General features: G+C 37.0%; 3 protein-coding genes across 3 annotated transcripts in view; 2 read left to right on the top strand and 1 right to left on the bottom strand.

Annotated features, from left to right (window-relative positions):
• Positions 1–36: 36 nt before the first annotated feature.
• LOC145888834 (CLK4-associating serine/arginine rich protein-like) lies at positions 37–4945 on the bottom strand. The gene is made up of 13 exons (XM_082979700.1): positions 4870–4945; positions 4212–4378; positions 4029–4135; positions 3776–3907; positions 3364–3572; positions 2586–2854; positions 2406–2469; positions 2060–2177; positions 1692–1841; positions 1247–1396; positions 907–1030; positions 339–466; positions 37–170 (listed from the first exon to the last, which is right to left on the bottom strand). Exons 2-13 carry the CDS (start codon positions 4335–4337, stop codon positions 131–133), a joined length of 1617 nt encoding a protein of 538 aa, XP_082835826.1. The 5' UTR covers positions 4338–4378; positions 4870–4945; the 3' UTR covers positions 37–130.
• A 1441-nt stretch (positions 4946–6386) lies between these two features.
• LOC145890006 (kynurenine formamidase-like) lies at positions 6387–8036 on the top strand. The gene is made up of 7 exons (XM_082981053.1): positions 6387–6588; positions 6700–6748; positions 6872–6957; positions 7140–7410; positions 7538–7679; positions 7750–7854; positions 7923–8036. Exons 1-7 carry the CDS (start codon positions 6387–6389, stop codon positions 7938–7940), a joined length of 873 nt encoding a protein of 290 aa, XP_082837179.1. The 3' UTR covers positions 7941–8036.
• Positions 8037–9563: 1527 nt separating this feature from the next.
• Positions 9564–17483, top strand: part of LOC145889864 (uncharacterized) — a 69652-nt gene continuing 61732 nt past the window's right edge. The window contains exons 1-17 of the mRNA XM_082980911.1: positions 9564–9695; positions 9965–10037; positions 11324–11405; positions 11492–11708; positions 12002–12175; positions 12511–12673; positions 13075–13196; positions 13494–13604; positions 13681–13755; positions 14028–14162; positions 14606–14752; positions 15175–15343; positions 15534–15640; positions 15867–16038; positions 16352–16480; positions 16844–16973; positions 17157–17297. Of these exons, the coding sequence (XP_082837037.1) occupies positions 9626–9695; positions 9965–10037; positions 11324–11405; positions 11492–11708; positions 12002–12175; positions 12511–12673; positions 13075–13196; positions 13494–13604; positions 13681–13755; positions 14028–14162; positions 14606–14752; positions 15175–15343; positions 15534–15640; positions 15867–16038; positions 16352–16480; positions 16844–16973; positions 17157–17297 (2217 nt within the window). The 5' untranslated portion in view covers positions 9564–9625. The remainder of the gene's footprint in view (positions 9696–9964; positions 10038–11323; positions 11406–11491; positions 11709–12001; positions 12176–12510; positions 12674–13074; positions 13197–13493; positions 13605–13680; positions 13756–14027; positions 14163–14605; positions 14753–15174; positions 15344–15533; positions 15641–15866; positions 16039–16351; positions 16481–16843; positions 16974–17156; positions 17298–17483) is intronic.

Here is a 17483-nt window from a genome sequence, read left to right as displayed (position 1 = left end):
GACTGGTTCTGTCGTGATACTTTCAACACAAAACACTGCCGCAAATTAAATTTTATTTTTGCAAGTGAGAAATAACAACTCCACACCACATTTACTCATCTTTAACGTTGCTTTAGCCTGTAGATATAGACTAGTAGTACGCGCTTCGGTAGCTTCGCAGTGGGGAGTCCCTGCAAACACAAAATTATACGCAAAATAAACACAACATTAGAGGAACTGTCTTTCTGGATTTAAAACTAAGTTTGTACAACTGTGCTAGACAGCAAATTAACTTCTCCAAATTCCCTTTTTTACCACGTGAACTCAATAAGACAAAACAGAAACAAAAGGTCTATCACATTTCTGGTCGGCCATCCTCTCGCTTACGAATCTTTCGCGTCATCTCACGCAATTCTTCCTCCCGATCCATCTGTTCTTGGTAAGCTTTGGCTCGTTTGTCGGCAGTCGCCACGCGATCTGCTTTTAACTGCAAGAAACGGTAACAAATAAAGCAAACTAAATTAAATTTAAGTACATTTGGCGTTAGTGTGTAATACCTTTTGTTGTAATTACTGTCCACGGTATTCACGCATCGAAAAAAATAAATTTAAATTACATGTTCTTTGCGATGTCGTAATGTATTTACAGAAATACAGCGACGATAGTTTGCATCATTTGATTGTGAACAAACCATGACAGAAACAACCCCGGGCATGCGAACAGATACTGAGGCAAGAAAGGGTAAATAACTACACATTCTTGTTCGTTGAACCGACGGTCGCGCCTCAAAAGTAAACAGCGCATGCCGTAACGTCAAAGTCAAACGTATACCGCGACACACCCGGTCGTAAATGCTACTAGAAGTCTGACGCAGCGAGTTGTAGCAGCCGGCATCGTAATTGCAAGCGTTTTACGGTAGTGTCTTACCTGCTTTTTCAAAGCTCTTTGCATTTTGACTTTTAAACGTTCTTGAGGAGTGAGTTTTTTTGCTTGTCCACTTGGCGTTTTGGGCGCTGGTGCGGATTTTACGGTGGCGAAAGGCTTTTCGGGGCTATGAACACAAGAACATGACATAATGGACATAATTCTTAAAAACCGATTAAAAAAATCAAACAGTTTACGTAGAATTTAATTTTGCCAAGAACAAAAGTTCGAAATAACGAAAAACAGTTAGGCTCCTTCGGAGTCATATTCTATGTGTATTCGGGATAGCTACAATAGTCATATAAAAAACAGATCGTTTATGAGGTCATGCATAATTGAATACCCCTTTGATCTCGACCGGCTACGACGAGTGCGCTCGGGTGACCTCGAGTGACGACTTCTTGATCGTGAACGCGACCTGCGGTGGCGCTCGTGAGACCTGGAACGCCGGTAGTGTCGGTCTCGCTCCGATGACCTTCTGCCTCTATCGTGTCTTAAAAGTTAACGAAAAATATTTTAACACCTAGTGTAGGCATATCTTTGTTTTTCATGGGTTAATGCCAACTTGAGGCATGGTACCGACGTTTCCCAAGTCACTATTTAGTTATTTGAAAGTACATTTCGAGAATTTTTTTTTTCACAACAAAAATATGTTCGATAGAACGAAAAAGTAGTTTCATGTCCACAAGAAAATAATAGCGCTTGTTGCACAGCTTTTAAAGCGTTCGCTTGGTTGTAGTTTTGCAGCCAATTTAAAATATTTAATCGATGCCATTTATATAATTTACCTTCGACTGGACTCCCGGGAATTTGATCGCGACCTGCGCCGTCGGTCGGGTGACCTTGATCTGCGCGACCTTGACCTTGATCGACTTCTACGTCGGAATTTGGCTTTGTTGGAGCGTGATGAGGTTTTCGAGCCCACGCTCGACTGTTCACTGAAAAAATCCATCCAGAAATGTTTAAAAGTGTTTTTGCTGACCTCGCTAAAAGAAAAATTCATGCTGTTGATAATAGTAAAGTGCGTTAAAGAACGCTTAACAGCCTACCTTGGGTAAAAATGCCGAACTTGGGCAATGTACAAAAAGTGAACAAATGCAGACTTAGAAAACAATCTTAATTTTATCAAGAAAATAATGTATGCTTAGCAACCGACTTGCTGGTATCACCAAAACTAGTGATAAACTCAATTTGGCCGCTGCTCTGTCCTGTTGAGGTTTTCCTTTGCGGTTTTTCATCTTCCGAACTCGACGAAACATTGCTTGCATTGGAACCTGGATGAGGGCACCATGATTTTAATTTCAAAGAGTGAGATTATGTCATGGTGCTGTTTGACAGAAAGAATGACTAAATGCGCACAGAAGGTTGCTTTTTCAGCACAAACAGCACTAGATTCATTAAAAAAGACTACTAACATTGGACTGGTCTTTTTAATAGGTAAGCTAATCCTTAGGCGAAAAGGAAAACATGTAATGCATGAAAAGGTGTTAATGTTTTGATACCGGATTCACTGCCGCTTTCATCAGCTTCATGGAGAATGTAGCTCAGTGGGCCAATGGAGCGATTCTGCAAGGAGTATAGGTGATTTATGGTGGCACAAAACTATAATAAAGGTTTACTAAGTTGAGTGCAGTGGCTTTATGCAGCACCTACTTCCAGCCAAGTTTTACAACTTATGTTACCTTCAGTCTGTTATCTTTTAATAACCTTCTTTCACGCCTTGATTTCTTGCCAGCCATTTTTGCCTTTTCGTTCTCAAGAGCCTTTGCCTTGTCCATTTTATCTTGCAAGGTCTGGTCCTGTTTTAAAGAGTTGGTAAAGTCATGAATGTAAAGTCCATATTCAAATGAGAGTGATTCCAAATCGGAAAGGGCAGGCATGTTAAGTTCATTCACGGAAGGAACATCTTCCAGCTCTTTAAAAAAGTCCTCATCCGACCAATCATCCTCATCTGGTAAAACGTATCCAGAAATTAGTAACTATCCTATAGGCATAACTATCCTAAGTAGTTAACACTTAAGTTAAACTGTTTTAACCTATAAAGTACAGCTATACTTTTTTATATATTGGACTTTAATTAAGTCTATTGACACATAACATGAAAATGACATATTTTACAAGGCAAGGCTTAGGCATTTGTAACGTTTCTACTAAAATGAACTTTTCAAAACAGAAATAAACACAGAAGTGTCAAACTTGTATGAGCATATACCTTTCAGTTTGTCAAAAAGTATTTGAGACCAATGAATAAAAAAGTAATCACCCTGTCCATTAAACAAATGTTACCCACTATGTTCCTTGTGAAGCAGATATTCACACCACTAAGCACACTGGACAATTTAAAACTTACCACCAATTGCATGGGCCACATACATACATAAACACACAAATACACTTAGGAATGGACAAAAACAATACAGTTTTTAGCAACTATTTTAGCAGCAAATATTTGCCTCCCACCATCTTCGTCCTCCTCATTGGTTGAATGAAATTTTGAACCAAACTTTCCGTGTGAGGTCGAACCGTCTCCTTCATAAGAATACGCTATAGTAGCCTTGCTCGATGCCAGCATCTGCTTTTTGGCTTCTGCCTCTTGTTTTTGAGCGGTGAGTTCAGGGTAGGCCTCATTAATGTGAATTTTTTTAAGGTGCTGGGATTCTGTTATTCCTCTGTTCATACAAGAAAGGTTTTCAATAGCAAATATGTTATATCTCAAACACAATTTTTACATTTATATATCTTTCATAAAGCTTATGCACAGTATACAAGCAATATTAGGTTCAAACTGGACACTCTGAATATGCATGGATTTGCATGTGATATCTTAACTGTAAGCATGTTTTAAATAATTACAATAATTACATAAATATACCTGTGTTTGTTATATATAAGAATTCGATATCTTTCATACTGGCACTTTCGTTCTGTTTTATCAGTGGAGAAATCAAGCTCAGTGCTGCTTTTAATGTTTGGTATGATGTCCAAATGTGCACGGACATCAAATCTAAGCATGACAAACAGGATCAAAGATTACAACAGAGTTAATGCAGTCAGTAAAAATGACTACATTTGACGAAACATAGTCATATTAGCATCAAAAAATAAAAGTTTCACTGGAGTCAAACCTGTCAATCATGTTGGACTTATCACCTTGCCATGGCATCATGTAGCTATTACTATCACTTGCAATACCACCTTCATCGATATGCAACTTGCACTTCCTTCCATGCACCTAAAGAACAATAATACTCCAGTTACTTATCTATCGCAGTAAAATTTATGTTGACATGGCAGAAGTAAATGTATACCTGCATGAATTTTGTTGGATCCTGTTTGATCTTTTCATAATATTCTTGTCTTCGTTCAGCTCGCTTGCGATAGTCAACAATTACTTTTCGGACAAGTTTCTCTTGTTTTCTTGCCTCATGCCACATCGTGTCATCAACTAATCTTTGGAAATATTTTCTGTGATTACCTGAAATTCAGTTTTTAAATTTAAATGTACAAAATGTCTAAAGTGTATGAAAGCAAGACAAAACTTTCGTAAAATGTATATCCTATGGATATTTCATTGAAATTGCTGCATTAGAATTAAGTTTTTTCACGTAAATTGTTTTAACTCCCGTTACAGTCTGGTTGGAAATTCCAAAGTACCACTGAACAAGTTATTGTCTTTTCAAATTATGCCTTAGTCCTTAACGTGGACCGAAACGGAGGCAGGCAACGTTAACTTCTCAATTCTTTTCACATACGTGGCAACCGATAAAGTACAGAATAAAAAGCCCTAAACCGGTCCTTACTGTGGACCAAGACTAGAATGTCCAACTGCAAGGCAGGCAGTCAAGAGAAGGGGAAATTTACGCTGTCACGTCATGGACTAGCATCTTAACCGTTCAAATGGGAAACAGGATTTACTTTATAATTTAGCTTAGTAATTATAAGATCGTTGCAGAATCACCATCGTACCTTTCCTGCAGTTAAACAAAACAAAAAACGTTTCTGTCTGCCTCTATACTGCCGCAATCAGGATCAGAACAGTGATTGTACTGCGGTGGCTCCTTCAAATAATTTTAATAGTCCATTGAAAAATATATGTACTAAACGCTAATCAGGGATTTCTGTAGAACAGCATGGCAATTAGTAACGCTTACACGAAACGTAGCTGAAAAATGAAAACACATTTGAAGCCACAAAATTTACACTAGAGTTTTATTTGCAACCATACACGCAATAACGACTAGTTTTCCTTTACGCTAAGCTATGTGACTTTACACTGCGATTACCGCCCGCTCATCTGCGCCTGTCTTTTCCAAAAATGTGATCGGTTGAAAATTAACCACAAGTAGCTCCTAAGTGTCACTGGAGCATATAAATAGGGACTTAAACTAGACAACGCGTATAATGGTTATATACATATCGCTTAAAACTCTGTAAGGTTTTTGTCTTCTGTATTGCAGTAGACTAACTCTTAACGATGCTTCGATGGCGCTAACGCGTGAGCCTCAATAATTGTTGATCCAAAATCTGTAGACCTCTCTCTCTGTCGGTTTCACCAGCAAACACTTGAATCTGAATGATCAGTTTATTATCAGACTGTGGGAATAAATCCCAAGTCGGCGAATAGCTTGTAGAGTCTCAGTAATAATAGCAGTGTCTTGTCACCAAAGATAGAACGATGATTCCGGAAAGAGTAGAGTCGAGCCCAATGCAAAGAGCCCAATCATCAGACGCATGACTATTTATATTTGGACTATCGGAAGATTATTGGTTGGTTTAGTCACGTGCCGTTATACATCACTTGGGTTAATATAATACAAGAACAAAGGTGTGGTGTGACATAAGCATGGACGAACATTTTATTTCGTAAACAGGAATTGAATAAAACAATCGGTGAATATATACTTTTACTAATACTTTTACTTCAACTTATTGGGGAGTGGGAGCATGGCCCTTTTCGCCCCTGTCCGGCTGGGACAGTGTATAAAGTAAGAAAATAATGCTTGTCTTCATATGCTATGTATGTGCAGCAGTGCTGTTGCTTTTACTACGGAGGCGGCATTAAAGGGCACTTCCATTTACTGCTCTCTCCCTTTCTCTCTCTCTCTTTCTCTCTCTCTCTTTCTCTCTCTCTCTCTCTCTCTCTCTCTCTCTTTCTCTCTCTCTCTCTCTCTCTCTCTCTCTCTTTCTGAACAAAAAAAAACAGCCACATTTTTGAATTGCACTGCAGTACAAACAACGCGAATTTTTTTCCTTTCTGATTAAACCCAGTACGGCTGAAATTAAACCTACGGGCGACAATGTTTTCGTTGCTGGCAGTTACATGCTATAACTGCAGAGTGCTGTGCATTGCGTTCAGACCGTTTACAGTAAGAGGATATTCAAGTTGTTAATTATGTTGTATCTTACTGTAATTTATTTAGGCACGTGTTTGCAGTGCGTTTGAGGTTGGAAAAGGAACATATAATTTATATATGCACGCTAACATGGTGGACCAGGATCCCTGCATGCCGTCGCATTTTTCTAACAGCATGTCTGCAGCGGATGTTATTACAGAGTTTGTTAGCACGTGCGATGCCAGTTCAAAGCAGGCGCGAGAGATTTGCTCTAACGTAGAGTTAAACGTCGCTTACGGCGATGACGAAGCGCAAGCGATTGATGTTTTCTACCCAAAAGGCCATACAGAAGGTAGGGGTTGTTACTTGTAGGCCTGCAGTTGGACCACCTTGCTAAAGTTCTGTGACAAGATAAAAAATATAAGGCACAACGATCAGCTATATTTGTTTCCTTGTTCCACAGAAACGGGACTGGTTGTGTTTTTCCATGGTGGATATTGGCAGGAGGGAAGGTAACATGTGGTGTTTTTGATTATATGGGTTCTTGTATACGACACATATGTTCCGAACACATTTTGTGAGAAACTAGAGCATTATATGAGTGTATTGTTATGACAATTAACATTTTCTACTAGTCGCCAGAGTTACCATTTTCCGGCAATTCCGATAACAGCTGCGGGAAAGATATACATTGCCGTCGGAAAAATTCTTGTTCCTCGCTGTAAGTATCCATGGACATATCTACTATACCATAAGAACTGCTTGTGGTCGTATATCGGCAATGTGTGGGTCACAGTTTTTTCCTCGTTGTAAAGAATCATTGCGTGATATTACTTCGCACGCCTTGAAAACATTAAATATCATAAAGATACAACATTTAGGCTAAATTTTTGCACATTTCAGGTTCCCTTACGGATATAGTTGAACAATGCAAAAGAGCAATGTTGCTCATCGCAAGTAAGTTTCCTAAGGCGAAAAGCCTCACCATATGTGGACATTCCAGCGGGGGACATGAGTGCGCTATGATGATGTCACAACAGTGGGACAAGATAGACCCTACGATGCAAGTCTACCTGGAAGACAAGCTTCAAAAGGTGGTACTCTTGTGCGGCGTCTTTGAGATGACTCATCTGATGGACTCGATTGAGTTGAACAGTGTGCTGCATTTGACCAAGTAAGTTGTCCATATAGACCTGAACCTGAAGTTGGATTTATTTGTCTGTAGCTTTTGGTATAATTTCAGTAAGTGAAAGTCAAATTTCAGTTAAATTTCAATTCTGAAATGCCCTTTTTTCTGTTAGGGAGGAAGCGCTTAAAAACAGCCCAATGGAGTTTGTTGACCAGGTTGCTAAGAACGCCAAGCAGTTTGGTGCAAATGTGGTCATTGCCGATGTACAGTACGACGCGCCGAAAATTAAGGAGTGGAATAAAATATATTACGAGGTAACCTCGCCTGTACGAACGCACAGACACACGAAATTGCCAATTACCATCAGAATACGGCTTTGCGCAGGCTTTGAAAACGCGCAACGTGCGCGTTACGTACGTACCAATACCCGATTTGGATCATTACAAGTTTATGTCTGGCTTCTGTAAGGAAGGTTTTACGTTTAACCAGGTATTGTATAAATTGTACATTTAAATATTCCTTCGTTTTCATTCTACGTTTTTCCATGTTTAATCCAGTTGCTGATTGATATCTGAAGATACAAGGGTCTTGAAATAGCAACTTGAATTTGTTTTCTTTGCCAACATCGTTACACTTGAATGCTTTCGTACATTAGGTGGTTCCAATTGCACAATAAACGTTTTTGTGAAAAGTCCCTAGGGCAAGCTAGTGTATAAATTATAAACTGCAACTTATTTGGATGTGTTTATTGCAACTAACAAACTGGACAGGCGATCATTATGTATTACCGTAATTCGTCCTCGATACCAAACGTTAGTTTTTGGTTGATCACTCTATAAGTGCAAAAAATACATTCAGCTGGTGGAAAAGGTTTTAGGAAAATAAACCCATCAACCTGTCGTGAAGTATATACCGTAAGGATGCTTTTAACTCGGTTGAAGTAAAGAATTATCAAAGTTGTTTTGCTACAGAACCCTTGAACAGGTTAATAGAAGCACGTGCAGATATAGGCAACAGTCGTTCGCAAAGTACTTCACGGCAGGCTGGTGGGTGTATTTTCCTAAAACCTTTCCCCCTTGCTTAATGTATTTTGTGCGGTTATAGCGTCATCAACCAGGACGAATTGCGATACAACAGTCGTTCGTAAAGACTCGTGGTGTATATATTGTTTTCAAGTGTTCGAAGCGACAATTCAGCGCACATATGAAATCGCTTTACAAATTGACATTATTAATTTCCGTCCCTCAGACCCTACAACAGTTACAACCAATGAGCAAACGATTAATTCCTCAAGTTGACGAATTTGCCAATTTCCTACAGTTCCGTTAGCAGCGTATGGGAAGACATACAAAATATACATACGTCGCGTAATTTCCTTGCCTTTGGGTTCGCAATGCTGTGTTCAAAATTGTTTGTTTTTTTATCGAAAGAAAGAAAGAGCAGTTAAGTACCATCATGTTACCGGCCCAAACCTGATTTCAGTTTTCAGATATATATATGTATGTATGAATATATCGCCGTCGGAAAGTGCTGGCGCCTTGCCAAGCATACCAACCTGTAGGCCCTATATGACCGCAAAATGTCAAGAATATGGAAAATGGCTCAGTAAAAAACAGGAATGCAAGAAGACAACAATTATTATGAAAGAAAGTTCTGTTTTTGGAAACGGAAAAACACAATAACAATCAACTAAAATTAAAATAAATCTCAGAAACTTCTTTAGAGCCCTTATGCTATCATGTTTTTTGCTGTTAGGTTGAATGGCATCGCAGGCAAGACATTGCGGATAGGCAGCATCACTTTTTTCCGTTATGCGATAACATGAAACATTTTTGCCCTACCTAATCTAAAATCTTCACTGTTAACTTTTAAACTAATTTTAGAGTAAATAATCAGTCAAAATATGTCCGCAAGATGGCCTCAGTAAGCAGTAATCATGCAAGGGATAAATCGCTACGTTTCTAGAGTTACAAAGAACGCTGTTTGCCCGCGCATTTAAATCTGTGTCACGGCCCAACAATAGCGGGCTTTTTTGTGTTGTTTTGTGCGGTAAACTTCAGTCGGGTATGATTTGCTTTTTCAAGCAGTAATGTCGTGAGTTACGAATTACATAAATAAAGTGTAGTCATGGCTGAGGTCTATGCAGTTTAGTTTTTTATTTTGATAATAACAAACATAAAATGCTTCTCATTTTTAGCCAGAATATATTTGTTGAATAGATATTTTGTATTTGTTGTTATGATGTTGACGTGAAATTAAGATGAAGCCAAAACTATTGGAGTATTTATTTTTTTCCTTACTTTTCAATTTCTGCATTGTTTTAACTGCAGGTAAGTTGTTTTGATTATTGTTCTTTAATCTTTTGTGTGTCACTGGCTGTTTGTTTTAAAGTACTTAATTGAAAAATGTGTAATGAGCACTGAATGTTAAAAAGCTGTAAATAAAACTAGTTTGTCTTCTACAGTTAATTGCTGATTTTTGATATATTAGCCTATACTTATTGTATGTCAATGTATGGAAAGTTTTATTAAAGTTATATTGTTTTGGGGTTATTTTTCTTATTTTGTCATAATATTGCCTTAAGTTTAATTATTTTTAGGCCAAACAACATGTCCTGATGGAACTTATTATCATGACAATTGTACATGTGCTGCATGCCCCCCAGGATATTAGTAAGCATCTATTTGTACCATGATATTACATTATCATTTGCCTATTTTATGTCATGTTACATTTCAATTCAAAATTGAACTTTTTTATGATAATGTCATGGAACATTTAACTCAAAATGTAAGGTTTTAGTCTTCCTATGTTATGATACGTTCTTCCTATGTTATGCCCAACTTCATAAACAATTTTTTCTGTGGTGAATTTGAAAGTTATGTATAAATGTGTTTCCACTTCTTGAAAGACTTTTACTGCCCAGAAAGTACAGTTTGTATTTATGAGTAATTCCACTGTTGACTTGATTACTACGACTACCGGCTAAACAAAAGTCAACAGCACCCCATTGTCAACACTGGCTTTCACTCTTTCCCTTTGTAATAAGGATATGAATTGTTTGCTTTACCAACAGTGAACAATGTCTGTTAGTTGACACTGAGTGTATACCAATGCAACATCTGTTGGAATCTTATGTCTTTGGAATAAATTACTTTGCTCTGTATGATACAGAATATTTTATAACATAATTACTGAGAAGTGCCTAGGTGTGAAATTTAATACTCCTTGGTTGTGATACAGTTTCGTTGTTTGCCAGTCGGGGTTTTCCTAATCTTATAAGACAAATTGTCTCCTTGATTTCCACTCATTGCAAGTATTTAACTTTCATAAAGAAAGAAACTCCTTGTATTTATTCATATCATTATATATTTAAAAGTACTGATTGTTGATACATAGCCAATTATGTATTAATGTTATTCCAACATTTTTGAAAGTTATTTTTATGTATCTTGCATCATGACCCACGCAAAGCACACATAATTGGGATTTCAAATTTCATTGCTTAAGTCTCATGCTTAGTTGTCTACACAAATATTTACCAAATCTCGATGACGCTCTGACGTACATCATTGAATTGTGATGTCTTTGTCGTAGCAACTTGTGATTGTTTTAGCTTTTTACTGTCTATGGCCGTGGAATTTTTTATTTGCTGATAGGGAGACATGCTGCAACCTGTCGCTTAGTGTAGTGGCAACGGCACCATACAAGAGACTCTTGTTATTAAACCGCCATTTCCTGCAAAGTTTTACAAGTGTACTTCTTCCACCTTTACTGATGTTCACAGTAATTGGTGTTTCCTTTAAACAAAATGTGTTTCCCTGCACATAGTCCATAATATGATTGCAATATTGAAATGCCTTGACTTTTTTCTTAGCCAATTAAATAAATTCATGTTCACCAATATTTTTTTGAAATGTTTTTGTGAATTCAACATCTGTAGACTTTTCATTTTCAGTTGCCAAAGTGGATCTCAAATTCCTTGTGGCCTTGGAACATATAATTCCAAAGTTAACGAAAGCAGTGACACAGCATGTCTGGTAAGTTCATTGCAATTAACATTCCCCTCACAGTTTTAATATCTTCCATCTCGTATTCCTGTCCTCAACTTCAAATTTTCATTTAGACATGCCCTGATGGTACATACAGCAACAGTACTGCCACAACCGATTGCTTAAACTGTCCTGCTGGATTCTTCTGTGTTGGTGGCAATACCTATCAGTGCGGCATAGGGCAGTATTCCTATAGCAATGCAGCATCATGTGAATTATGTCCTGCTGGATACCAATGCACTGACAGAACATCACCAACAGCATGCTTGGATGGAACATACAGTGTAGCAGGTACAGGCTGGCCAGTTACATTTTCTTGTTTATGAGCCATAGTTGTAATGAGATGTATCATAGATGTAAATGAGATGTTTTTGCCAAATTGCATCAAACTCTTTTTGATATGTTTCTGTGGCGAAAAGCTTGGTTATGGAAAAATGAGAATTGATTTTTTTTTCTGAAAAAGTTTTAATTTTCTATAAATTAAGTGCTGATTATATCTAACTACACAAAACTATCAATGCAATTGTTACTGAAAAATCCTTCATTTTATGTTAAACTGTAAAAAATATATTTTTATGTGAAAGGCAAGGACACCTGTGATCCATGCCCCGCTGGAAGTGAGTGCCCTGGAGGTGATACAACAGTTTTGTGTAATCCGGGGTACTACAGTCCAGATGGAGATAGTCAATGTTCACCATGCAGCACTGGATTTTATGCTACAGCAAGTGGACAACCTTCATGTGACCCATGTCCAGCTGGTAAGGCTATTTTGCCAGGCGTCTAACATTTTTTTTTTAGTTTAGGATAAAATTATTGCTGTTGTATTCATGATAATGCATTGTTTTTTTCCCTTTAGGCTGTTTTAGTTTTACCCTTTGAATATTTAATTTAATTAGTTGTTTTTTATATTTTTTTCAAACGACAATGTTTTTTAAAAAGAGCAATAAAATGTTTTTACCTTTTGAAATCCACCTAACCAGCAACATTTCTTTCGCATCATACAACAATTGTAAATGTTACTATAACAAATTTGTTTTTAAAAAAGTCAAATAGAAATAAAAAAATCATTAAAAAACGAAAATGCTTTTTGTAGGTTCTAAATGTCTGGATGCTTCATTGGATCCAGTTTCTTGTGGTATTGGTTACATATCTGCCGCTAGCTCAAATTGCACCCTGTGTAGCTCCAATCAGGTTTCTTCTGCTGACCACACTACGTGCGAACGATGCCCAGCTGGTTCATCCTGTACAGATCCAACGTATGTTTTCTGTTAACCGCAGAAAAAAATTAAAGATGTAAAATTTTCCTAATATTTAAAAAACTAGTGTTAATTTTTGTGGACCAACAATACTGTAACATACTTTGCCGCTGTAATTTTACACTTTACCAATTTTACTCATTGTTTTATGTTTATTTTTTGGGTCAAATTGTGGGAAATGTTTGTCCAAAAGAAAATGGTTTTCTTTTAAAATTATTTTTTTTTAAATAAAAATATAGTAAGAAATATTATCTTCAACAAAATTTAAAATATGTTAGTTGTAAGGGTGGAAGTTTTCACTGTGTTGCATATTATAATAATGGTCAGAAAACTATTGAGGCTATGTTTATGCCTAAATTAAGTGAAGGTAAAGTTAAACCATGTGCTTTTATAACCCACAGGGTTGGGGAAGTAAGATGTGACCCTGGTGAATACGCAATGTTGGGTGACGCAACTTGTACAAGGTGTCCAGCTGGAAGTTTTTGTGCCAGTGTGGATAACACACCACAATCATGTAATTCAGGTAAACAAATAAAAGAAGTTGTTAATTTATTTTGGGCGATGACGTGTTAAAGTTTTATGTAATTTGGAAATCATGAGGAAATCATTTTGACGTGGGTACCTGACTCAATAATTTATTGAAAGGTTTTATTGGTGCCTATGCCATTTTACCTGTTGTATGTGTGCAGTTCATTCATACTGTGGTAGTTCACAATATTAAAATATTTTAAAATAATGTTAATTGAGTCAATTAAAGGTGATTGAGTATAGTAAAATCTGTGAAAGTTTAATAATATCAATGCGCCGTTACTTTTCTCAGGTGAATATTCCACCGGTGGCCAAACAAGCTGCACAGTTTGTCCTGCTGGATCGTCTTGTAACAACACTGGCACCACAACCTGTCGTGCTGGGACATACAGTCCTGGAAAAGGTGGGCAATATCATAACTGTGTTGGAGTCATGTTCTCCTTTGATATTTCAATTAATATTCTAAAAAACTTTTGTAGAGTTAACTTGTCTGACCTGCCCATCAGGCAATAGCTGCCCTGCTGGTTCTGCTGCACCGCAAACATGTCATGATGGTATTTATGCAGTTTCTTTCTTATATTATAATACTGTAAAAATTATCTAGGTTGTTTTTTCACATTGGTTCTTACATTAACATAATATATGGTGATCATATTTTGTTTATATTCATTTTTTACATCTTTGTTTTATGAAACGAAAAACAACTGGACATGTAGGAAAAATAATGAAAACAAAATAGGACAGAGTATTGTTAAACATGCAAACAGGGGTGTAGAGTAAGATACTGTTGTTTAGCTTTTCCAACCTATCAACCGTCTTCTTTCAGGCACATACAGTGACAGTGGAATATCATGCAAAACTTGTGAGTGTGGTTTCTTCTGTACATCAGGAATCAAGCAAAGTTGTCCTTCAGGAGAGTATAGTCCTGGCGGCCGTAGCTCTTGTCTAGCGTGTCCTGTCGGTAAGACAGAATTCAAAAAGTTGAGCTTGTGTCTTATCAAACACCAAACATTAACACACAATTTCATAGATTCATAACTTTTATTTAAATTCATTCCTGTCTTATTTCTAAGAATGCTTGTGTTTGTATAAAAGTGGTATAAGTAATTATCATTCTGCTTCCTCTTTTAAAATAACTTGAAATTAGCCTGTATCTTATTTTGCTCATCACTGCATAGTGTATCTTAGTAGACTTTTCAAGTATGTGTTGGTTTCCACATTATTGATCAGATTGCTGCTTTAAAATGTTGCTGGAAAACAATATATTAAGCAGACAATTATGAATTACTGCAAATAAGACTTTTTTCCATTAAAAGGGTCATAGTGCCTTCCTTTGTTGTTTGTGGTACATGCATGATTTTTATTGAATGCACCTTTGTTCATTTACTTAATTTTTGTGTTTAGGTTCAGTCTGCACAGGTTGTGTTGTAACTGGAGGTGCAAACTGCAGCATGGGGTTTTATGAAAACCCAACAACTGGATGTACAATCTGCCCAGCAGGGTCTTATTGTCCAGATCCCACAACTGCACAAAATATATTATGTGATCCGGGTGTGTAGTAGGATCATTTCTTGTTATTACCATTGGTGCTCCACAGCATGTAAAACAATTTTAGTTTTGGTCCAACAAAACTGTTTTGTCCCCCTTCCAGTTTAAAATTTAGTGCAGCAGGACATTTTAAATGTTACCTAAAATCAACTTTTCGTTTTAACTTCCTTGTTTTCATTTGTGTTACATATTGTAATAATTGAAAGAAAATTATTTAGGTTGTGCTTATGCCTACATTAAGTAAAAGTAATTAAACCTTGTGTTTTTATAACCCACAGGGTTGGGGAATTTTAAATGTTACATAAATCAACTTTTTCTTTTAACTTCCTTTATCTACAGTAAAGGCAAAGTTTGTTTATTAAGCTGTTGGTGGGAAGTGTGTCTTGATATCGATTTTGTATTTCAACTTACATATTTTTGCACAGGCCAATACAGTGCAAGCGGCATGACCTACTGTCTCGACTGTCCTGCTGGAAGTGAATGTGCCAGAAAAACGGATGGAGATAAAGTGGCATGTACTTCAGGCACTTACTCGATTGGAAAACAGACAGCATGTACCCCGTGCCCTGCAGGATCATACTGTCCTTACACAAAGTAATAAACAACACTTGCAAAGTATAATAAAATGTTAAAAAGTTGTACGAAAAGATATGTCACAATAAAACGATTTATATAAACCCCACGGTTAAGTGTACACAATATTGCTAGGTCATGGATGCTCTGTGGCTGGAACAATGGAAATTGTTTGATTAATACCCACTCTTTTAACTTATTCAACTTTTAGTCGAGATGTGGTCATTCCTTGTCAGCCAGGGTCATTTTCAATGGCTTCAAGCAATGCATGCACACCATGCCCACCTGGACAAGAATGCCCATCGACCACATCTGCTGGTATAAAGAGGTTTTGTGTGTAGGAATTTTTTTATCACAAGTAATTTTTTTGCAAGAAAAATGTGCATTAGACTAACATGTTTATTATTTTCGAAAGAAACCTGTGACTGCTGAAATGTGCACAACGTACCTGTCAACCTAGTGACAACACTTTTACCTATCTGTTAAAATTAAAGCAATATCTGATCATTTGCTGCAGTAACAGGAAATCTTTTATTGCATCCAGGTACTGCCTGCAGTCATGGTACATACAGTCTTGGCATGGCATCAGCCTGTACTCCCTGTCCTGCAGGATATGCTTGCCCATCTAAAGATACAACAGCTGACAAAATAAAATGTGCTCCAGGCTCCTATTCCACTGTATCTGCCACTATTTGTACACCATGCCCAGCAGGAAGGTTTGAAAACCTTGGCGTTATCTTAGTTTCACACAGATCACTGAACTTAATAACTTTACAATTCTGAGTCTGTTTTGTAGTCAGCAAAAACATATCTCTCAAACAAATTATAATGATAATTAATTTGGCCCAATTACAGCGTTTGTTTTCATTTTGTCAAGTTTAAATAAATAATATCCATCAAACTGATGAAATTTTATGATCTATATTTTGGATTTCTTCAATGTTCCTTGTTAAGAAGCAACGTGTCTAAGATAGTATTTTGTGACTTTCAGCCATCGAAATTGTAACACTTGTCATTTTGTGCTTACAGTGCTTGTCCCTTCACTTACATTGGCACAGAGACACCATGCGATACTGGGTTTATGTCAGCTGGGAATCGCTCGTCCTGTGTAAGATGCAAAGCAGGATTCTATTGTCCAAATATCAATGATGAAACACAGTAAGTAGTGTAAATGTACATATTTAAGTGCATTGTTGTTTCTTTATGCGTTCAGAGTGTCTCATTTTCCCTTTTTCTGCTTTTAAATGCACCTTTTCTGTTTTCGCATTTAGATATCAAGGCATACTAAATAGTGTAAAAACTATAAATGCTTTGCTGTTGTGGGCACAATTATTTAGTTACAGCACTGATGATGAGCGCAGGCATGTTTGAAATATCTGCCAGAAAAGTTCCAGCATACTACCTTTGTTTTTTTTATTCAAATTTGAATCGTTCCGCACATGCTTTAACAATGGCCTTTACCAAAAGCCTTAAGTGCGGTAGTTTATTTTGTACAAATTGTAGCATGTATAAAATTTTCAGAACTCCATGTGAGAATGGAACTTATTCTCTTGGTGCCTCGAATGCATGCACAGAATGTCCTGCTGGCAAGTATTGTCCGAAAACCAATTCAGGACCATTTAACTGCCCCAGAGGCTGGTACTCAGAAGCCGTAAGTCTAACTATTTCATTACTTCATTTGCTAGTACTTTATTAGAAGCAAAACTTTCACAAAAACAAAGTTAAACAATGTTATGGGACATTATATCGAATAATTCCTGTATTGCTTGAAAAATGTAAAAAAGTAAAATAAAGTTATAGAATTTCTTGCACTGACTGCCTGTATATTTTGCAGAAAGCTGTTGAATGTACTATTTGTCCCGGCGGTGACTACTGTGCCGACCCAGCCATAGGTCCGCTAACGTGTAATGGTGGTACATGGTCGGGAAATGGTTCAACCTCATGCTTGCCATGTTCGCCAGGATATATTTGTCCAGTAAGTAAAGTGTTCCTAAAAATTTAAGGATTTCTAAGTTATGGGCACGAAGGGTTCTTATTTCCGGGATTTGTCTCTTCTCATTTATGAAAGGGAACTCTGGTTTTAACCAATATGTATTTCACCAATATTGTTTAATGATGATTTTTACAAGGTCACCTTTAAGAGCGAACCAAAAAGTTAACC

The sequence above is a fragment of the Ascidia mentula genome, chromosome 2 (genome assembly GCF_947561715.1).
Source record: "Ascidia mentula chromosome 2, kaAscMent1.1, whole genome shotgun sequence".
In the NCBI taxonomy this organism is placed as follows: Eukaryota; Metazoa; Chordata; class Ascidiacea; order Phlebobranchia; family Ascidiidae; genus Ascidia; species Ascidia mentula.
Note: the sequence above shows the minus strand (reverse complement) of the source record. Positions and strands in the feature narration are given on the sequence as shown.